The sequence below is a fragment of the Nothobranchius furzeri genome, chromosome 17 (assembly GCF_043380555.1).
Source record: "Nothobranchius furzeri strain GRZ-AD chromosome 17, NfurGRZ-RIMD1, whole genome shotgun sequence".
Taxonomy (NCBI): domain Eukaryota; kingdom Metazoa; phylum Chordata; class Actinopteri; order Cyprinodontiformes; family Nothobranchiidae; genus Nothobranchius; species Nothobranchius furzeri.
The window spans coordinates 26,344,386-26,367,844 of record NC_091757.1 but is presented as its reverse complement, the minus strand read 5'-3'; the positions used below and the strand labels follow the sequence as shown (position 1 = coordinate 26,367,844).

The following is a 23,459-nucleotide window of genomic DNA, read 5'->3' as shown; positions in this document are numbered from 1 at the left end:
GAGTCTCAGCTGTTGTGCGATGGGAAGCTCTGGTGAAAGTGCTGCGTGACCATGATGAGGTTTACGTTTGGCTTTACAAACCCGGAACGCAGCGTAACAGCACAAAGATCAGCTGCAGCGACCTTTTCCACAGGCTTGCTCACATTTTTCCAGTTGCTATTTTCTTCTTTTAAACTATATTTATTTTGTTCAAAACAGAAAACAAATGAAAGGTCAGACTTTTCCCACAACAGGTTCTGGCAGTGAAACTTGGCTGCAGCGAGTGAGCATGTGCATGAGCAAAGTTTGGCTTTGTTGTCTCGAGCTGTACCTACAGCAGCAGGTGTACTGATTAGTCATTGGTTTCACACGGTATGGTGATGCAACAACTTACACACCTGTTGCATCACCTAGTGGATCACATCTGTTTGATGATTCCTTTCTCTGCAGCTGATATGAATCAGTGTGGGACTAATGCTGGGCCCCAGGGATGTGTATTTTTTTTTATTCTGGCGATACGATACATATCACGATACAGGGGAGACGATACGATATATCACGATATCTTGAGATACATTCAGTCCGATGTTACAAGCAATTTTTTTTTTACTGAATTTATTGTAAGAATGTTCAATAAACAGTCCAAACTGATACGTAACATGTTTAACATGAGGTATCTGAACCATGATGGAGGGATTTACAGTTCAATGGTGGAAACAAAACCTGTTGCACACTGCTGCCAACTAGCGGGTGGCGATTGAATTGCACAAAACGAAAAGAAAATACACAAAAGTTTGCATGTAAATTCTTTCAAGAATTAGAAACACGGTTTTTGAATATCGATATAATATTGCTGGAAAAAATATAACGATATATTGCCATATCGATATTTTCTTACATCCCTACTGGGCCCTGTTCAGTAAGGCCTGTTTAGTGACCTCGGCACATTTAGATGAGGATGGCCGTAAACATTCCTTCTAGCCTGAATGTTTCTGTGCAGTGTGTGCCTGTTTCTGCTGATTCTTTCTGATGCATTATGTTTTTGTTTCCATGTGTACACCGTGCACACTTTTACACCATCGCTGTTTCTGCAGGTAGCTCCAGATCTGAACGAAACCAGACCTCGTAACTACGTGCTTTCTGCCAGCGCCTCAGCGGTAAGATCACTCGTTTCAACTGATAAGGTGTTGTGAGAGGGGAATCGGCGTACTAGGTTTAAGGCTCAGGGGTTAAGAGTTCAGTGGGTTGCTGGTTCGAACCCAGACTCCATCAGCGTCAGCTGTTATGTCCTTGAGCAAGACACTTCACCCTTCTTCCTGCTGGTGGTGGTCAGAGGAAGTGGTGGTGCTCGTGCGGCAGTCTTGCTTCTGTCAGTGTGCCCCAGGGCAGCTGTGGCTACATTGTAGCTCGCCTGTGTGTGTGTGTGTGTGTGTGTGTGTGTGTGTGTGTGTGTGTGTGTGTGTGTGTGTGTGTGTGTAAAGCACTTTGGAGTCCATACCTGAAAAGTGCTGTACAGGTCATTCTCCACATGCTTGGTGACTAAATGCGGTTCTTTAAAACCACGGGTAAGGTTCTCATGACACAGCAGTGGTGGGAATTGTTTCTCCTTTCTGAGAAAATGGCTCACGTGAGGGATGCCATTCCAGTCATTTGTTTTGAACTTTGCTGTGCTGACGTAGAAATACGAGAGCGTTTGCATGTTGCAGCAGACAAGGGCACGGCGCTTGCTCTCTTTTTAGAAGCAACTGCCTGAGGACTATGTTTGCAACGATCAACAGGTTTGACAACCAGAACCTCTCCGTTCCCACCATTAAGTCTTCTCCGAAGACGGTGGGAAACAAAGACGGTAGCGCACAACCCACATGGACAACAACTAAACGGAAACTGGAACACAGAGCCAGAACCAGAACCAGCAACAACCCCCACCTGGACCGCTCCGTTTCCACCTGGTGCTCCCAGTCTCCTGTGTGGGAACGTTTTAGACTCCCAGAGATTTGAAAGGAGAAGTCCAGGAAGATGGCTCGCCCCCCTGCAGAGCTGGCCGACAAAAGTTGCAACACCCTCATCATCAGCTCTGACATCATCACGCAGACTAATAAACTACATCTGAGTCAGATTACATTAGTGACTCAAGGCATTTAACAGTAATAGTAGAACAATCAGTGGACGAGGGTTCATTCAGTAGTGTTCTCTCTATTTTTGTGTATAAGTGCTACGGCAAGCCATTTTAACATTTAATCAACAGCACTTCTCTGTAATTCCTGTTCTACACAGCAATAATATAATTGGACTCATTAGTGTTGAGTTAAATAAGCGTGGTCTTTAAAAAGCAGCTGAACATTCATGTTCAGGCTGGCTTTGGTGGGACTTGTTCATCCTCGTCTTCCTCACTAGCTTCTTTTAATGCTGCAGTTTCTGTCTATGCTATTTTTGGATTTCTGTGTTCGTTCCATAGTCTTCATGATGATTCATCACACTGACAGTTGTGATGGACAGCTGGGCCTTCTGCTTGTGCAGTGGACGTCTGACAACCAAGCAGCTGGAGATTCATACCCAACAAACCCAGGATCAGGATCCAACTTAAGCTAACAGAGATCTGAAGAGCGCCTAAACTCATCGTTCACCAAATCAGAGCTGACTTTAAACTTGTGATGGTGTAGTATGAAGATGGTGATCAGTGATGGAGGTCAGTGGAACCAGTTTCTACTGGTTTTCAGAGCTCTTTTGTGTTTAAGGAGGCTCAAAGTACACATGGATGACTTATTCTTTAAGGTTTTATCTGATATTTGGACGCAACCCAAAGAGCCGGCACGCTTTCAGTTCTGACCCTGGGTAGCGTCAGCTGCACCCCAGGTTCCAGCTGCAGGACTGAAGGATGGAGACAGTTTTCATGTTCAAAGCATCCAGACTCAGCCAACCCCGGAGAGAAGTCCTGGTGATGGAGCAGTGCAGTGACCAGTTGATTCAGTGATGAGTGTAAAACTCTTGGTCTGTCCAGTTTCATGATGGCTCACGGTTTTGTCTTCTCTCTTTTGTGTGTTGGCATCTCAGCTCTGGACGGAGGAAGTGGAGAAGGTGAGTAAAGCCGTGTTTTTTTGTTTGCTCTCGTTTGTTGTCAGGGTGATAGGAGCTTTGAACTCTAGGTCGACCACGGTGGTGGTTTACAGGAAGTGTGATGTATGTTTGTAGAAATGTGTGATGTTGTATCATCGGGTCAAACAACAGCCACTTTGGTCCTGCTGTTTCAGGCTGAACAGGATCTGAGACTGGCCCAGACCGAGTTTGACCGGCAAGCAGAGGTTACACGACTACTGTTGGAAGGGATCAGCAGTACACACGTATAACACACACACTGTTGTTGTTTTTTATCTGCACACATCTAGCTGATGGCTCTGTGACACTTGCTCTGATGTTGTTTCTCAGATAAACCACCTGCGGTGCCTGCATGAGTTCGTGGAGGCTCAGGCTGCCTATTACAAACATTGTCATCTCCATATGCAGGAGCTGCAGAGGGATCTGGGCAGGTGAGACGTCATCTGATTCAGCTGTTATATTTGCTGCCATGGTAACCGAGTATTTACACAGATATAGATCAATCTGAGCTGGTGACTCAAGATCATTAATCATTAAACCGAAGATGGAAGTGGGAGTGTCTGTTTGGTTTGGTGGAGACTTGAGTCATGTGACTTCCTGGTGTGTGTGTGTGTGTGTGTGTGTGTGTGTGTGTGTGTGTGTGTGTGTGTGTGTGTGTGTGTGTGTGTGTGTGTGTGTGTGTGTGTGTGTGTGTGTGTGTGTGTGTGTGTGTGTGTGTGTGTGTGTGTGTGTGTGTGTGTGTGTGTGTGTGTTCTTGCATACTGAGGACCATTTTCCCTACAAAGTGAGGACATTTTTTTTGGTCCTCACTTTTTTTAGAAGTTTACTTCACCAGTTAGAGGTATGGTGTGAGTGACGTTTGAGTTAAGGTCAGGGTTAGGACTAGATCAGCGTTGGTTATGGTTAGGGTTAAGGTATGGGTTAGGCATAGTGGAGTCACAAAAATGAAAGGAAGTCAATGGAGGGTCCTCACTATGATAGACAGATGTGTGTGTGTGTGTGTGTGTGTGTGTGTGCGTGCAGCATAACTGTCTCACATGTGGCTCTCACTGGTGACCCACACTGATACCTTCTCCTCTGAAGTCAGGCTGAACTGCATTGGAGACTTGAACCCATTTCTATCTGAACAGGTCACAGACGGAACGATGTGATTGAAAACAAATCCGGACTGTCCTGTTGTAGTTGGTGGTCTCCGTTATTTCTCAGCCTAGTGTCCAACTCTAAAGGCGCCTCTTGATTCTCCACTTTCACCTGAATCCAGTAGAAGTTAGAAAAAGAGTTGAGAATGATGCGGTGCTACTTCTGAGGCTGCATTTGGAGATGACTACTAATGAAGCTCGTCTACGTAGTGTTTCCACTGTCAGAACTTCAGGGTTAATTCTGTGACATGGAAATCAGGAGATACGATGTCCCTGCCTTCTCAGCTGTTGTGCCATTCCGAGTACCAACCCCTGATCAGGTACTCAGAAAGTTCCGGAAAACGGCCCGTTTGGCCGGCCCAGTCGAGTGGAGACGTGCATGTCGAGACGTTTCCGCAAATTTACCCTGCAGTTCCAGCACTGGAAACACACCTATAGTCAGTTTTAGAAACGTTACTTTAGAAAAGTAATTAGTTATAGTTACTAATTACTTTATCAAAAAAGTAACTGATTTACAGAGTTACTAAATTATCAAAGTAACAACTTGCAGGAAAAATAACTTTTGTAACTTTTTCATAAAAATATGCAAGAAAAGTGGGTTTCCCTCTTAATAGAGCCCAGTTATTTTAATGTAAATGACTACAATACTAAAATAGACTGGAACATAAAAATAACTGAAATAAGTGGGCACAATAATCTAAACTTTTCAAATGTCACTGTGTGATATGAAACGAGACCTCATACACTATAATTTATAATTAATCTGTGAATAAACATCTTTAAAAATGACACTAGAAGAGGCACAAATCTGATGGAGGACCTACATTTACCAACTTGGGTCAGACCCAAAGACAGAAGTGCTGAAGCTGGGCGGTAAAGCTGTGAGCTGAATGCTCATTCCACTCTGAGCCTCTTGTTTGCTGTCGTCTCGACGGCATTCACGGAAATCAGGTTTTATGAACCCTGAATTTGCAGATGGAAGGAGATGCAGAAGGAAAACATCACCAAAGCCCGATCGTCGTCATGTTGGGAGGAGCCAAACAAAGCAGCTCAATGAGGCCAGGCATGCTGGTAAAAAGAAGAGAACCATGTAGACTGATTTGCTGACTCGGCTAAAGGCAAACACCAGACCAGCTCTTTCAACCTCCTATGGCAGAAGAATGATCACTGGACAAATCTGTAGACGTGATTTGGTTCTGACTAAACGCTACAGAAAGATGCAGAGCGTCTGTGTGTTTGTCCAGACTGAGTTGTGAGAGCTGTTTTTCAGGCTTAGCTCCCTCCTCCCCACAGCAGATCTGGTAAAGATGTAGCCCTGGTCTGCCTGTGGACCTCCTGCTCCCCCCTCCCCTCACTTATGAACCAAACCCAGGGATACTTCACCTCCTACACTGGGGGTAGGACCCCTACCTGGACCAGTAGTTAGCAGTCCTTTTCCAGTCAAGAACTGTGGTGTTGGATTTGGAGGTGCTGATCCTCGTCCCAGCTGCACTCAGCATGCTGTAGGTGAAGTGAAGTGTCTTCCCCAAGGACACAATGACTGCAACAGGCTACAACTGCAAACCTGCAACCTTCTGGTTAGGGGTGAGCACTTTACTCCTCTGCCACAGTCACCCTGTGACCAAATGCCACTTACACATTAGCGTCTGCGTGGTCGGGGTTTGGTCGGGCTGGATGGCGTGAGTTTGACCTGGTACAGGCGGTGTAGTGTTCACATATAAATCCGAGGGACTTCTCAGGAATGTGGAAATCCCCGAGCCTGTGGGCGGTGCTTAATACGCGCGGGAAAGTCGGCTCCATAAGGTAAACAAAAGGCGGACATGAGCTGTGTTGCTTTTGGAGACTCTGAACCACATTATTTTACTAATTTGCTGTGTGTGTCCTCATTATCTTGTGCCACACACACACACTGATTCCTCCCCTGAGAAGTTGTCTGTTCGCCACGGCAAGAGCTCCAATGCGGAGAATAGGAGCACACACACACACACACACGCACACGCACGCACACACACACACACACACACACACACACACACACACACACACACACACAAAGCTATTCTCTTCTCCCGTTCCCACACTGATCAGCAGCTCTGTGCTACAGACAGAAGTTTACTCAACAGCATCCAGCATGAAAATGAATCACGCATGCGGGACCCCCCCGCTGGCTCATTCTTCTCACAGATCGGAGGCGGTAGGCATAAGTTCAGTCGGCCAATCAGTCAATAGTGTCGCCTCGGTCCCAGTCTGACAGCTGGGGAGAAGGTCTGAGAAAAAGAGTCGCCTCGGCACCGAAAACGCAAATCTGACCTTTGTGCGAAACCAAATTCCGGTACCATACGGGCCCGTGCCGACGCTAATGTGTAAGTGCCAAAAGTTAGCGCTAATGGAGTCCAACCCTTACCTGGAACAGGTCTGACTTGTTGCTAACATGGACCAGATCTATGAGGGGTCTTCTCCTGCCTGCTGACCAATGTATCACCAGGTGGGGAGCAGTTAACAGTTCTGCACCTTTCTTCTCCCTGGTATCCAAAATATAGGACTGCAGGTCCCCATATAACAAAACAGCCATTGACCTGCAACCTAGGCTGCCCTGGTACCACATGTAGTCACCCTGACTCTCTGCCTCTCACTCAGAACAAATCCAACTAAATCTATCCCCTTCTAAGGACTTGGGGTGGTTGGTGGTTGCCTTGGTGACCCCATTTATATTGATAAAAAGTGAATATTGTTGTAAATTTATTCCTCGTTTGCAGATAAAAACTTTAGTTCAAACATTAGTACTGTCTCATTTAGATTATGCACCAGTTATTTAGTCTCAATACAAGTGAAATGAATTTAAATAAGTTGTAAGTGGCACAAAATAAAGCTGCACGAATTGTTCAGGGTTGTAATTATAGAACAAATGTAAGTATAATGCACGATAGGTTGGCCTGGTTAACAGTGAAATGTAGATTAAAGTATTCACTGATCACATTTATAAAAAATATAATAACTACAAAAATACCTAAAATAATTTATGACAAATTATCATTTTTTTCAGACAATCCTGATTACACGACGAGACAGACAAGTGACATAAGGTGCGCACTACCGCGCTGCAGAACTAATCAAAGGCAAAGAGCGGTTTATTACAGAGCCATGGTTGCATGGAATGCCATACCGAGATTTTTGTTATTAGAGAACAACAGAAGATGTTTTCAAAAGAAGTTAAAGCTTTTCTTGTTCACACAACAGTAAATTTTGCACAGTGAATTGTAAATGTGACTAATATGACAGCTTCTATAATTTTTGTTTGTTATGGATGTGATGAGATATGATTTTTGATTCTTGGATATAGTTATTTATTGCTCTGTGTAAACTCTCCGTTTTCACCTACAGGTGCTGGCCAGTAAATTAGAATATCATCAAAAGGTTGAAAATATTTCAGTAATTCCATTCAAAACGTGAAACATGTACATTATATTCATGCAATGCACACAGACCAATGTATTTCCAATGTTCATTACATTTAAATTTGATATTCATAAGTGACAACTAATGAAAACTCCAAATTTGGTATCTCAAAAAATTAGAATATTCTGAAAAGGCTGAATATAGAAGACACCTGCTGCCACTCTAATCAGCTGATTTACTCAAAACACCTGCAAAGGCCTTTAAAAGGTCCCTCAGTCTTGTTTTGAAGGCACCACAATCATGGGGAAGACTTCTGACTTAACAGCTGTCCAAAAGACAATCATTGACACCTTGCACAAGGAGGGCAAGACACAAAAGGTGATTGCTAAAGAAGCTGGCTGTTCGCAGAGCTCTGTGTCCAAGCACATTAACAGACAGGCGAAGGGACGGAAAAAATGTGGTAGAAAAAAGTGTACAAGCTCTAGGGATAACCGCACCCTGCAGAGAATTGTGACGACAAACCCATTCAAAAATGTGGGGGAGATCCACAAAGAGTGGACTGCAGCTGGAGTCAGCGCTTCAAGAACCACCACGAGGAGACCCATGAAAGACATGGGATTCAGGTGTCGCATTCCGTGTGTCAAGCCACTCTTGAACAAGAAACAGCGCAAGAAGCGTCTCGCCTGGGCCAAGGACAAAAAGGACTGGACTGATGCTGAGTTGTCCAAAGTTATGTTTTCTGATGAAAGCAAGTTCTGCATTTCCTTTGGAAATCAAGGACCCAGAGTCTGGAGGAAGAGCGGAGAAGCACAGAATCCACGTTGCATGAGGTCCAGTGTAAAGTTTCCACCGTCAGTGATGGTGTGGGGTGCCATGTCATCTGCCGGTGTTGGCCCACTCTGTTTCCTGAGGTCCAGGGTCAATGCAGCCGTCTACCAGGAAGTTTTAGAGCACTTCATGCTTCCTGCTGCTGACCAACTTTATGGGGATGCAGACTTCACCTTTCAACAGGACTTGGCACCTGCACACAGTGCCAAAACCACCAGCACCTGGTTCAAGGACCATGGTATCCCTGTCCTTGATTGGCCAGCAAACTCGCCTGACCTTAACCCCATAGAAAATCTATGGGGTATTGTGAAGCGGAGGATGCAATACGCTAGACCCAACAATGCAGAGGAGCTGAAGACGACTATCAGAGCAGCCTGGGCTCTCATAACACCTGAGCAGTGCCACAGACTGATCGAGTCCATGCCACGCCGCATTACTGCAGTTATTGAGGCAAAAGGAGCCCCGACTAAGTATTGAGTGCTATACATGCACATTCTTTTCATGTTCATTCTTTTCAGTTGGCCAACATTAGAGAAACAAACATTTTTTCATTGGCCTTTAGAATATTCTAATTTTCTGAGATACCAGATTTGATGTTTTCATTGGTTGTCACCTATAAATATCAAAATTAAATGTAATAAACATCGGAAATACATTGGTCTGTGTGCATTGCATGAATATAATGTACAAGTTTCACGCTTTGAATGGAATTACTGAAATATTTTCAACCTTTTGATGATATTCTAATTTACTGGCCAGCACCTGTATTTAGATTTTTCATGAACGCTGAAGTGTGTGGTAACTTACTGGTATATCATTATAGCAATTGAGCTGGTATGATTATAATGAGCTCCTGGAGTTTGTTGTTGTTGGGTGTGTGTGTGTGTGGGGGGGGGGGGGGGGGGGGGGGTGTTTTGTAAAATATTTGTAATGAAATTGAAAGAGACCTCAGGAAGAATAGCTCCACACTGGTGTGAGCTAATGAGGTTCTCAATAAATAAAATAAAAATAAAAATAAAAAATCTACTGGTGGCATTTATGCTAGTTTGGTTATCTTTGTCGTACACAGTTTATAAATCAGACATACACGTTTTATGACGGATTTCATGAGTGTGAGACAGCAGCTGTGTTTCCACCCTTTTAGTTGTGAACTTCTACCCCACTAGTGAGAGATTAGACTGTTGTGTCCTTTCATTCTTGACGGTGTGTTGATAGATTTTCCTCCCGCTGGGTTTCAGTGTTGTGTTTAATGTTGGGCATCCTGTCTGGCCTCTGTCCTTTAGACTTCCCGATGCATTTGCACTGAACTCCCTTCACTCCGTGGTGACACCAGGCTCTGCAGCAGAAGACATCGGCAGCCCGCTGGAGGCAGAACCACTGAAGATTGAAGAAGTTCAGGCACCGGCGACAGGAACCCGCAAAGCCAAGGTTCTATATGACTACGATGCAGCTGATTCGAGTGAGCTCTCCCTGCTGGCTGACGAGGTGAGATCCTGTCATCTGCATACAGGAAAGAACGAGTGGACCAGAAACCTGTTGCTGTACACTAAAGTATGAACCGTGTGATGTTTGCTGGTTGAAGTCTGGTTTCTGTGTGGAAATGTGTAATTTGTCATGTAGGCGATGAAACTTTAGCAATAGGAATCTCTAAAAGGTTTTTCCTCCATAAACATATGAGATACATGATGATGATGTAAACCCAATAGCATCTGTTGCTGTATGCCGAAACAATCATGTAGCTGGAATAGAGCCACACGGTAGCAGCCAGACATGCTAACAGCTAATGTTTCTGCAGCTGTAGCCTCTTACTGCAGGTCACACGTTAAGACATTATTGGAAAAAATAAAAAGAAATGAGCTCCCTGAAAAGGAGGGAAAATATGGAGGACTCTGTGAAGGACGTAGTTGGGTAGGGATGTTGCCATCACATTTTTTTAGCTCCTGGGCTGTTTAAGCATTGGACAAAAACGAAGTAGAGGTGTTGTGGAGACTAGATTTAAAACGAGCAGATCCTCCTGGAATGTTTCTCCGGTGGTTTACTCCAGGGTAAAGGTGGACAGAGCACACTTTCACTTATATTTCAGTAATGACTGATTCAGTGGATGCAGTTAACTCAATTTTATGTTTAAAAAAGCGGGACGGGACGCCTATTAAGTACCGCTGGATTGTTCTATTGCAGGGTATCCGCGGGTCCTTAAAAAGTCTTAAATTGGCTTTTCCAAATTTAAGGCCTTAAAAATCCTTAAAAATGACAAATAATCCTTAAATACAGTTTACAAAGGTCTTAAATGACCAAAGACCCAATAAACAAGATTATTTTATTACTATAAAATTTTCGTGAATTTCTAGTTAGTGTTCAGCTTTTTTTTGTGTACGATGTTGGCGTAAGCGGAACCGTACACATTCAGTTGGTTGTGAAAGGGGGCTATTTTTAGATGAGCACATTAGCTGGTTAAGCTAGTGGGAGCTTGTGCCATGGGAAGGGGCGAGTTTAATGGCTACTGGATGGCTAATCCCACGTTCGCGACGTGGTTAGCACCGGTTCCGGGCAATAGCCGGAAATTATAGCTTAAATTTGGTCAAAGTGGCCTTAAAAAAGGTCTTAAAAAGTCTTAAATTTGGCTCCCTTAAACCTGCAGATACCCTGTATTGGGTTTTTATACATGTAATTTTTACAAACATAATTTTGGTAACCTCACAACCTCAGCACAGACAAACTGAGGCGACCCTGGTTCGGTAGCCACTGTTCTAGTCTAGAGGACGGGGAGATTCGGTTTCAGACTGGCGCGACATGTTACAGGGTCTGTACGGGTGTTTGAAGGCCTTGAAAATGTTTGAATTTCCATTACGTGTTTTCAAGGTATGGAAAGGGCTTGATTTGTGTATTAGGTCCTTGAAAAAGCTTGATAACCAAACTGCACAGTTTTGTATATAAGCTCCACCTGGATAATTTGATGAAAAAACAATTTGTTATTTTTATTAACATAAACTAGACAGCGATCATTTAGCTTTTAACGGACATGGTTGCTGCCACTCTGAGCGGGTCAGCGCTGTTACGTCCCCGACAGGTGTTGTTAAAAAGTGAAGGATGGGGGTAAGATAAGACTGGACAGTGGATATTAAAAGGTTTTATTGTAACAAAAAGGTTTTAAAACGTGCAGACAGATGACGACGGTGCATTATAAAAATAATGCAAAACAAACAGAACTCTAAAACTCTGAAAAAGATTAACAGTACACAGCAAATTATAAAAATCTTGGTTAAACCTTGTATTAAAAGCTGAACCGAACAAAAGGTGTTATAAAATCCTGAAGTTGATAAAAGTTCCAAAACAATCCACTGACTAAAACACCTGGTAAAGCTTATTTTAAAAGCTTCACCACAACGAAAGGTGTTTAAAACCGAGGTCAGTAAAATTGCCACAAACAGTTAAAACCAAACAGCAAAAAGATCCCACTGGATCATCCAAAACTTCTCACCTAAGAGTTAAAAACTAAACAAGTTTAAAACTCATCCACATAAATCTAAACGAAAGGGGTTGAAACCAAACCAAACCAGGAGGACAGCAGAACCCCTGCTCTGCTGAAGGCACAGCCTTTTTATGCAGGTGTTGGCGATCAAGGAAGATTCTGCTCAGCTGCTCCTCAGCAGCCCGGAGAGAGGTGGAGGAGGGGCGGTGTCGGGCTGTTTCACCAGAGCTGGGTGATCCTGGCTACTGCTCTTCCCTGGCCAGACTGGCAACCGTAACAAGCTCCTTTCTGTGACACTGGTGTGAGCAGCTGACTCCACCTAATTTAGAGACCAGCCGCTGTACCAGCAGTGTCCTCCGGCTTTGCTATGGAGCAGCCCCACTTAAGCGCGAGGCTGGTAAGCTAGTGGCGTCTGTGAGAGCCAGAGCCCTGCTGTGGGACTGGGATCCAGCAGGTCCTTCTGTAAGATAATTAAGACAGACGTAGGGCCAAGAAAACAGCAAGAAATATCTTTTGTATCTTAATTTTGGTACTTCTTTACAAAGTCCCCGTTATGGGCAGAAAAGCCCATTTCTTCCTGCTACTGAGACACACGGGAGACAAAGCCTCTTTTATTAAACAATGCTGCCTGTTTGCTGCAAAGCTGAGCCGGCATCGTGAAGCCTTAGGTCACTAGAAGTGATCAGACTGTGGCGGTAATGTGGCACAAACACGTCCCTCTTGCAAAATAAAGTAATGGGTGTAAAAGGGTGTGGGCGTGGTCTCTGCACTGTCACAGACTTCCCTTTAGTTTAAATATAACTTGCTTTTTATCGCGATTAAGCTCCTTAGAATTTTTGACAAGCCACCCCTAAAGGTGTCAGTCCACCACAGTCCGTGTGAACTGTGTGGTGATCTGAGCTCCAGCTCTAACGGAGAGAAGCTCCTGGAGCTCTGCATCGCTCCAGTCTGCCATCTCAGCTGGTTCTGTTAACAAAAGCCAACGTATGCCCCTGTTTACTTTCGTTTTCACTATAGTTGGAGGTCTTGTGAAAAAGCGTATAGGCCACTCACTCACTCACTCACTCACTCACTCACTCACTCACTCACTCACTCACTCACTCCTCACAAGCTTTCTTTACAGGACTAAGTAAATACCCATTATTGAACATTTGGCTGCATCTTGTGAAAGTAAACCGCAGCAGAGCTAAATGTGACATCTGTGTTCTAAACATGGACACACCAGCAATTTAAGGAAGCCCCTCGTGGTTCCTGGTGCGCCCAAGCATGACCTGAGTCTTCGATGGCAAACCATTTACCATTTAATCAACAACCAAACCTGCTTGTGATTCCTATTTCACCTAACGGCAATTTAATTGATCCTTGTCCAGATCGTATTCTCATCAGGCATAATTGAAAATAAAGGTGTCGGCTATTTTTTTCTAGCAGAAACACAAAGTCCAAAAAGTATTTGTCCATCAGGTATTAATATTATTTATTTTTGTTAATTAAAGGGTTTGCAGGTTGATATCTAATAGTTAAAAGCCATAAATTCAGCGGGAGCTGGATGTTTAAAGTAGCCTTGGAAGAGCAGGAACAAAACTCATCCTTAGGCACATTTCAAATGTTTTTGTTTACTTTGTCCCTGCTTTAGGGAATTTTGCAAGATAACATTTTTGATTGTGTTCTGATCAGAGATGCACGATATATCGGCATCAATATCGGTCCAGTAAATAAAGCTAGGCCGATATTAACAACCAATATTTTTCTTGTTTCCATTTATCGGTTTCAGAGGGTGAGGGGGTGATGTCTATTTGTTTAGTCGTGACAGTGATTGTAATCACCTCAGAAGTGTAAATGTGTGTGTGTGTGTGTGTGTGTGTGTGTGTGTGTGTGTGTGTAATTAATAACGTAAATTCAGCTTTAATAATTTTCATTCTATATAAAATCTTCTGATTTTACAAGCATTAATGTCGGTGTATCGGTTATCGGCCACAACAGTGATATTAATATCGGTACTGGCCCAAAGATTTCATATCGGTGCATCACTAGTTCTGATCACATTTTTTGCATCCCAATCCAATTCTTCAACAAGTCGTCAAATTAATAAGAAAGTAGAAGACCGTTGTCTTTGTAGGTCCTTTTAGGAAGTTGGTTTGGCGTTTCTTCTGAGCAGGTGGTGAGCTACCAGGGGTTGCTCTACTATAAGTATGGAGAACATTTAGAAGCTAAATCCTGTCATCAGTGACCCTCCACACCCTCTGGCCTCTTAATTCACACTCAAGCCATGGAGACATCACTTCTGCCTGAACAGCAGCGATAACACACACACACACACACACACACACACACACACACACACACACAGTTTCCCTTCTGAACTTGAACCATTTGCACCTACATTAAATGTGTTTTGTGTGTTCCAGCTGATCACCGTTTACACCGTACCGGGAATGGACTCAGACTGGCTGGTTGGAGAGAGAGGAAACCAGAAGGGGAAAGTGCCTGTGACGTACCTGGAGCTTCTCAGTTAGAGACAACCAACTGCATGTGCATGAGCTGACACCAGCTGGAGAACTTTCTCTGAAACACTAACAGGAACCATTATCAGCAGCTGGATTTTCCACATTTGTTTCCGGCAAACAGGGAGAGGAGCAGTGACAGGAAGACCAGGATCACATTCCTTTTACACCACTTAAGTTATTTCTGCTCATGTTGTCACATATGTTGCCTTTTGTCTCAGATGTTAGGGTTCATTCATTTATTTATTTATTTTCATGTTTTTATTATTTGGAATTTGTCTCCAAAACTATGTTGCCAGAACAGAACCATGTCTCTGATTTTAATCCTGCTGCAAATGTGAGCTTGTATTTTTGTGTCTGAATAAAGGGACATCTGGAGAGCTTAGCTCATGAAACTCTTTCATGTTCCTCGGGTTTAGAGGAAAGGTGACTGCAAAAACAAAAAGTTCAAAAACTAGAATGGGTTGAACCGATTTTTCAGCACATGACATCATTTTGACACATCAGTTAGAAAAATTCTAGTCCGTAACATCCAACACTAAAAGGTCAACAAAGGGGGAGAAATGAACAGATTTTAGCTGCATTCTCAATTATCACTGGATGAAAAGCTGATTGGTCAACCTTAAACCAAGATGGCTGCCACATCTCCTCAGCATTAATAACTATTAAACACGTTCAATCAAAATAAAATGGTGAGCAAATAAAAAAATAAATTATGCAAATGAAAAAGACAGTACTGAATAAAACAGTATGGCTTCTAAATGTGGCAAGGTGGAGAAACGAGGGCACGGGCGGGATTGGATCCCCAGACTCCCGGGTGAGAGTCACGCGTGTTAACCAGTCAGCCAAAAGGACATCCCCTTGGCCAGGTAGCCAGGGTGCATTATCAATCGGGATACTGTGACAGGACGCTCACACTGCCACATAAACAATAAAATGAAGTAGAGTCAGTAATGAGATAAAATGACTATTAAGCTACAGATGAAGAGAGAGCATTAAGAACTCGTACAACTGGGTGAATGAATGATTCTTGAGCTTCACTAAAACCTCAGTAGAACAGATGTCTTGTAATCCATTCCATAAGAATGGGGCATGGAAAGTAAACTTACGTTCCACGGTAGTTTTTCTGTTGGTCTTCGAGATTCTAAACAGACCAACACCCTGAGATCACAGAGCCATAGAAGGTTGATGGTATGCAGGATGCCAGAAAGGTATGTGGGACCTAGACCACGTAGAGCCTCGTTGGTTAAAAGCAGACGTTTAAAGGAACAATATGTAAGGATTTTACTATCAAAACAGTCTGTCTCAGTCATGTTGGAAGGAATGTTACATTGAAACAGGTTTCAATGCCGGCTGGGGGGTGGTCAGTTTTTCTTCTTTAAAACAAATGCTACAAAGAAGGATATAATTGCTGTTTGCAATCAGTGAGCCAGTGAGGTTGCCAGTCTCTGCCGAGTTAGCACCGCAGCGCCAGTTTTTGTAATTTGACACTGGCAAGCGTGAAACTACAGAGTTGTTTAAAGAACCAAAGTCGGTAAACAGGAGCGACCCAGAAGTTGTTTCTTGCACTGACATCTTTTTGTTTTACTCTGTCGGGTGAAGCAGGCTAGAGGCTAACGTTGAGCTAACTATGCTAACTGTGAATTAAAAGCAAATATTCAGCTCTAAAAATATCTCAATCTACTTTTTCAATTACCAACAACTTGGTATTACAGTATAATGTATATGTGAAGTAAATAATGAGTCAATCTTGGCGTTTTACTTCCTTTAATGAGTCGTTCTGAATTATAACAAACAGTGTATTATATGACACTTGTGTGTGAATTCTATCTCCACCCTCCATGTGGTTTTTCCAGGAAGGAGAAAGAGAGGTGACACACGTCTGGCTACTGTGTAGGAAATGATTGGGTCAGAGGCTGAGCAGGAGGCAGAGAGATACGTGTGGGGGGACGGGTTCTGACTGTGGTCTGTGCTTATGCACCAAACTGCAGTTCAGGCTACCCAGCCTTTTTGGAGACCTTGGAGGGGGTGCTGGAAAGCGATCCTTCCGGTGACTCCCTCGTTCTGCTGGGAGACTTTAACACTCACATGGGCAACGACAGTGAGACCTGGAGAGGTGTGGTTGGGAGCAATGGCCTCCGATCTGAATTTGAGCTGTGTTTTTTATTGGACTTCTGTGCCAGTCATGGATTGTCCATAATGAACACACCATGTTCAGACATAAAAGTGTCCATTTGTGCTCTTGGCACCAGGATACCTTAGACCGCAGCTCGATGATTGACTTTGTTGTTGTTTCATCTGACCTGCGGCTGCATGTCTTGGTCACTCGGGTGAAGAGAGGGGCGGAGCTGTCACCTGGTGGTGAGTTGGCTCAGACGGTGGGGGAGGATGCCGGTCAGACCAGGCAGGCCCAATTGTGTTGTGAGGGTCTGCTGGGAACGTCTGGCAGAGTCTCCTGTCAGACGGAGCTTCAATTCCCACCTACGACAGAACTTCCAAAATGTTCCAGGGGAGGCGGGGGACATTGAGTCTGAATGGACCCTGTTCCGTGCCTCCATTGTTGAGGTAGCCGACCGGAGCTGTGGTCGCAGGATCGTCGGTGCCTGTCGTGGTGGCAACCCCCGAACCTGCTGGTGGACACCGGTGGTTAGGGATGCTGTCAAGCTGAAGAAAGAGTCCTATCAGGTCTTTTTGACCTGTGGGACTCCAGAGGCAGCTGACGGAAACCGGCAGTCCAAGCGGAACGCGGCTCGGGTGGTTGCCAAGGCAAAAACCCAGGCATGGGAGGAGTTCGGTGAGACCATGAAGCAAGTGTTCCGTACGGCTTCGAAGAGATTCTGGTCCACCATCTTGCACCTCAGGGGGGAAAGCAGTGCACTACCAACACTATCTATAATGGGGACGGTGTGCTGCTGACCTCTACTCAGGACGTTGTGGATCGGTGGGCAGAATACTTCGAAGACCTCCTCAATCCCACCGACACGTCTTCCAGTGAGGAAGCAGAGTCTGGGGACTTTGAGTTGGCCTCTCAAATCGCTGGTGCTGAGGTCACTGAGGTGGTTAAAAAGCTCCTTTGTGGCAAGGCTCCAGGGGTGGATGAGATCCGCCCGGAGTTCCTTTAGGCTCTGGATGTTGTGGGCCTGTGTTGGCTGACGCGGCTCTGCAATATCGCGTGGACAGCGGGGGCAGTCCCACTGGACTGGCAGACCGGGGTGGTGGTCCCCTTATTTAAAGGGGGGGACCGCAGGGTGTGTTCCAACTACAGGGTGATCACTCTCTTGAGCCTTCCTGGTAAGGTCTATTCAGGGGTTCTGGAGAGGAGGGTCCGTCGGATTGTTGAACCTCAGATTCAGGAGGAGCAATGTGGTTTTCGTCCTGGCCGTGGAACACTGGACCAGCTGTATACCCTTAGGGGGGTCCTGGAGGGTGAGTGGGAATTTGCCCAACCAGTCTACATGTGTTTTGTGGATTTGGAGAAGGCGTTTGACCGCGTCCCTCGGGGGGCCCTGTGGGGGGTCCTCCGGGAGTATGGGGTACCAGGCCCTCTGATACGGGCTGTTAGGTCCCTGTATGACTGGTGTCAGAGCTTGGTCCGCATTGCCGGCAGTAAGTCGGGCTCATTCCCAGTGAGAGTTGGACTCTGCCAAGGCTGCCTTTTGTTACGATTCTGTTCATAACCTTTATGGACAGGATTTCTAGGCGCAGCCAAGGTGTGGAGGGCATCCGTTTTGGTGGCCTGAGGATCAGGCCACTGCTTTTTGCGGATGATGTGGTCCTGTTGGCTTCATCAGAACATGATCTTCAGCTTTCGCTGGAGCGGTTCGCAGCTGAGTGTGAAGCAGCTGGGATGAGAATCAGCTCCTCTAAATCTGAGACCATGGTCTTCATTCGGAAAAGGGTAGAATGCCTTCTCCGGGTCAAGGGATGAGGTCCTGCCCCAAGTGGAGGAGTTTAAGTATCTCAGGGTCTTGTTCATGAGTGAGGGAAAACTGGAGCGTGAGATCGATAGGCGGATTGGTGCTGCATCTGCAGTGCTGCGGGCGTTGTACAGGTCTGTCGTGGTAAAGAGAGAGCTGAGTCAGAAGGCGAAGCTCTCGATTTACCGGTCGATCTACTTTCCTAGCCTCACCAGTGGTCATGAGCTTTGAGTAGTGGACCGAAAGAACGAGATTGCGGATACAAGTGGCCAAAATGAGTTTTCTCCGAAGAGTGGCTGGGCTCTCCCTTAGAGATAGGGTTAGAAGCTCGGTCATTCGGGAGGGGCTCAGAGTAAACCCGCTGCTCCTCCGCATCGAGAGGAGCCAGTTGTGGTGGCTCGGGCATCTGGTCAGGATGCCTCCTGGACGCCTCCCTGGTGAGGTTTTCCAGGCACGTCCAACCGGGAGGAGGCCTAAAGGTCACGGTGGAGGGACTATGTCTCTCACCTGGCCAGGGAACGCCTTGGGATTCCCCCGGAGGAGGTAGCCCAAGTGGCTGGGGAGAGGGAAGTCTGGGCCTCTCGCCTTAGGCTACTGCCCCCGTGACCCGACTCCGGATAAGCGGATGAAAATGGATGGATGGGTTAAAATAAAGTTTTTACAGATCTGGGCCTCCAGTTGGGGGGAAGCACAAGCACTTTGTGTGTGTGTTTGGGGGGGGGGGGGGGGGGCATGCTGCCATGGCGACGGGTCTGAGCCCTTCCCACACGTAATATTCAACCCATTTTTATCCAGCAGTTTAATGTTAAATACAGCATTTTATTAAACTGATATTTCATTCAACCAGCAAATAAAAGTACAAGAATGTAATTTACTGTTTAAAATAGCACAGTGACTTCTTGGATGGTCTGTTAATTCAGTCAGTAACACAGCTAGCCTTCTTTGTCCAATAATTGCACGATTAACATCAGAACATGGACACACGGAGGACGCAACTGATGGTCAAGTTCAGAGAGTCGAAATGGCCGAACATCTATTAATGTGAGACTGAGGCTGAGGCCTTCCCTGGAACTAGCTGCTAGCGTTAGCTCTGACTCTCATTCTACCTGTCCATCAAAATCTAATTAGTCATAATTTCAAACAGAAGAGTTACAAAAAACTTCACTCCCCTCAGAGTTGTCAAGACTGTAAACTAGATAAACCTAAAATGTGTTCCTGTATCAGGCTATAAACTTGTTTTTTATGCTGTTAAACTGGCATTTTAAACATGGAATTTTTCTCTTTTTTGAAGCCAGCCCCTAGTGGATGAGTAGGGAACTGCAATGTTTGTCACTTCTGTGTTGGGTTTAATTTTTGAGGATGGGAATGGCCCCTCGCTCATTATTCACCCCACACATATATACTGTATCATGGAGTTGTTGGTAAATCTATCTAAAATGTAGACTGACATATTTTTAAAGCCGATTGGCTTATAACTAACCATTGATGTTGCTAGTTCGCAGTAGCCTCAAGCCGGCTTCACCTGACATTAACGCAAAACAAAAAAGACGTTGAGGCTTCTTAGAGTAGAAGACACAACTTCTTAATAATAATAATGCATTGAACTTATATAGCACTTTTCTAGACACCCAAAGACACTTTCACACACTCTCACATTCACACACTGCTAGTGATGGTAAGCTACTTGTAGCCACAGCCGCCCTGGGGAGGTCTGACAGAGGCGAGGCTGCCATTTGGTGCCGTTGGCCCCTCTGACCACCACTAACACAGGCAAGTTGGGTGAAGTGTCTTGCCCAAGGACACAACAGCAGGATACCCCTGGCGGGAGCTGGAATCGAACCCATGACCATGAGGCAACCCGCTTCACCACCTGAGCTACTGCGGCCCCCAACTTCTTGGTTGCTCCTGTTTACTGGCTTTGGTTCTTTAAACAACTTAGCAGCTTTTTGCTGGTGTCGTATCACAAATGCTGGTGCTGCAGCGTTGGCTCTGCACAGACGTGATCTCGAAGGCTCACGGATTGAAAACGGCAACTATGTCCGTCTTTGACCATTTTGAGCAGAAAAAACTGACAACTCTCCAGCGGGCTCAAGGAAAACTGTTTCAATGTATCCAAAACGATTTCAACATTAGATTGTTTTGTGATTATTTTACTGTCAAATTCTTATGCACAAGAGGTTTAATGATTTTAGTTTAGTGATTTAATCCAAGTTGTTATTGTTTTTAGTGTATCTGGAATAAAAATTCTTTTGTCGTAGGACTCTGACTCACGCAGGGCGTCTTCAGCCAGAAGCAGCTCCAGTCTCCAACTTCCAGTTAGTTATTGTTTTCCTCTTGACTTTCACCTTTGGAGGTGTACAGAAGGAGGTGAAACTACACCCCTAGGTGATCCTGGACCAGTACCAAGACCATTAGTCCAGATGGAATGAGTGATTATGAAAGCCTGTTATGTTGTGAATGTTGCGGTGCATTTTAGCAAAACGTGGGCATAAACTCTCACAGTGACACTTCTATACTTCTATACAGCTTCAAACTGGTAAGTCAGCATCTTTAAAATACTTATGATTCAGTCATAAATAGTTTCCTGTTCAGAATGATGAAACTGGCGCCAGCCATGTTAACACACCTTGCAGTGTCCAATGGTTAGAATTATTATAACACTGTTAGGACTGGATTAAAATGATTGTGTTGTAACAATTAGGGAAGAATTTTATCCAATTTTCTATTTTATCTCTAATAAAAAATATGAAGTGTGTGTGTGTGTGTGTGTGTGTGTGTGTGTGTGTGTGTGTGTGTGTGTGTGTGTGTGTGTGTGTAAACAGAGGTTTAATCATTCTAACACAGATGCAGCACCATACTTTTAGAGTAGATTTTGATGCCATGATATCTGGAGGCAGATACCATAGGTGTCTCACATTGGACCCATCAGGCACCCGTAGAAGGTGAAATATCCTGATTGGCCACACACTCCTTAAAAAAGTGTCTAAAACTACAGACATCAAAGAGGAGCAGACTCCATGTTGGTTTTGTGGGCATAGTGCTGAAGACATAGGCCCAGTCTCAGTACTCGCACTGGCTCCGTTCAATTGCGCGTTCCTGGTGTAGAGTTAAATCTGCACACTGAAATCGCCTCTGTTGTTATTCAGTGGAGATTCCGAAAAATGACCAATCAGATTAACCTATGAGGCTAAGGCCTAGTCCACACGTAGCCGGTTTTTAAAAAAACGAATATCCGCCCCTCCAAATACTTGCATCCACACCACCTCATTTAAAAAAAAAACTCTGTCCACACGTACCCGGATAAATACGTTGTTAAGGACATGCCAGACCTGTAGGCGGCAGTACTTCCCCCGTTCTTAACCTCGTCCTTCGTCTGTGGTCTTCTGCAAGGAGCAGTAATTCCGCTTGCAAAAACAAACAAGCAAAAAGCGCTTGGACAATTGATAAAGCGAGCGCAGCTCTGAGGGCATCCATGCTGTCGGCTAGTGCAAACACAGGTCGCACACGTGATGTCAGCATTTTTTTTGTCGCGGAAAGTGACGTTGCAGACCTTAAAACTCCGGTTTTGTCTGTCCACACGCAGACACCCAAAACGGAGAAAACGCAGGTCTTCACTTTGGCCGGAGTTTTTAAAAAGATCCGTTTTCATGTGAAAAAACTCAATTTTCGTGTGGATGACAGGCCAAAACGTAGAAAAATATCTAAGTTTTGGCAGATCCCCGGCTACGTGTGGACAGGGCCTTAGATCATATATAAATATCCCGGATACTTGTATCGATCTAAGTTCATACATCAACCTGTTTGATCTAATTTTAATCCAGAGATTAATGTTTAATTTAGATAATTAAATTTAATAGCAAAAGTTATTTTACATCAGAAACTAGGATCTTTACTTTCAAATAACCAGAAATGTTATACCTTTTCTGTGTTCCGTTTCAATAAGGAGGCAAGTTTAAAAATGAAGAAATTTTATTACTAACAATTTCAAACTTAGAGATTTGAAATGACAATTTAATGACAATTTTCAACAGCTTTGATATTAAACTTGTTTTAAAAGCAAACCTGTGCCTGAATGGAAGCTAAATGGAAAATACGAGTTTGGATGCGTGGATGAAGTTATGAGAAGGTTTCTTTCCCCAGAGAGTTGGAAGCGGTCTGGATGAAGATGATGTTTTGAGGCTAACTGAGTTATTTAGAGAGAAAACAGCATCAGACGCAATCTGTCCAAGTCTACCTCACCCATATAGAAGACCCTCCTTCGGATCTGAAGTGTCCAGGTGGAGATGGTTTCCTCCAGGCACGAGGTTGGTAGAAGAACCTTTATGCGACCAAATCAGTCCTGAGATGTCTCCTTGGGTCACTCGACTGGTGTAACGATTTGCGTCTCAAGATCCGTAACTCTGAAGGAGTTTTTCGTCTTTTAACTCAACTCAGAAATCAATGACTCTGGGTAGAGTCTTCATTAGCTGGTTACAGTCGTTTATTCTTTGGCTATTCCAGTCGGCGTGACTGAACAGCAGGTGGAGATTCAGGGACGGCCGTTCCCCTTTCTCCGTGGCGTTGGTTCAATAACTGGTTCTGAAGCTGGGGATGGTTAGTTTTACCAAGCTCCAGGACACTCCCACTCTCTCAGGAAGAAAGCTTTGATCCTGCGTCAAAAACATGTGTGAAGTTATGTTTATCTGGACTCTGTGTTAGCTGGATAAGGTGAACATACCTTCTGCTGAACACATCTTTTACTGTCATCATAATCATTATTATAATTATTATTAATCATTATTATACCCAAAGCATAATAGTCCATTTCATGTAATCAAAATACCTTTATACTGAACCAAGTGATCACTTATGAGATTATGTTAAACAGTAATAAAATCAATGAGTTTCATTAATTATTATTTAATTATTATCATGTGACTTGAAGTGTCCTCTTCCTGGGATGGAACAGCAGCAGATATGGTGATATGATCTTGCAGACATCGTGGCTCCTTGGGTTAATCTGTGGATATAAAAGTGCTGTTTGACCCAGCCTGACCCAGCTGGGTAGATGTGACCTTTGCCACAAATCAGAGGACCTTCCATGATGCTACACCGGCCAGGGGTGCGAGTGCGTAGGTTGTCCCGATTCTCAAGTGCA

The 23,459-nt window shown here is 44.5% G+C and overlaps 1 protein-coding gene across 4 annotated transcripts in view; it reads left to right on the top strand.

The window, feature by feature from the left end:
* The window catches only part of sh3glb2a (SH3-domain GRB2-like endophilin B2a), a 29,588-nt gene extending 14,798 nt beyond the window's left edge, over positions 1-14,790 (top strand). For all 4 annotated transcript variants that reach the window (XM_015971834.3, XM_015971833.3, XM_015971832.3 and 1 more), the window contains 6 exons: positions 1,074-1,136; positions 3,031-3,054; positions 3,228-3,317; positions 3,403-3,503; positions 9,719-9,920; positions 14,310-14,790. In XM_015971834.3, the coding sequence (XP_015827320.1) occupies positions 1,074-1,136; positions 3,031-3,054; positions 3,228-3,317; positions 3,403-3,503; positions 9,719-9,920; positions 14,310-14,417 (588 nt within the window). In that variant the 3' untranslated portion in view covers positions 14,418-14,790. The remainder of the gene's footprint in view (positions 1-1,073; positions 1,137-3,030; positions 3,055-3,227; positions 3,318-3,402; positions 3,504-9,718; positions 9,921-14,309) is intronic.
* The last annotated feature ends 8,669 nt before the right edge of the window (positions 14,791-23,459 follow it).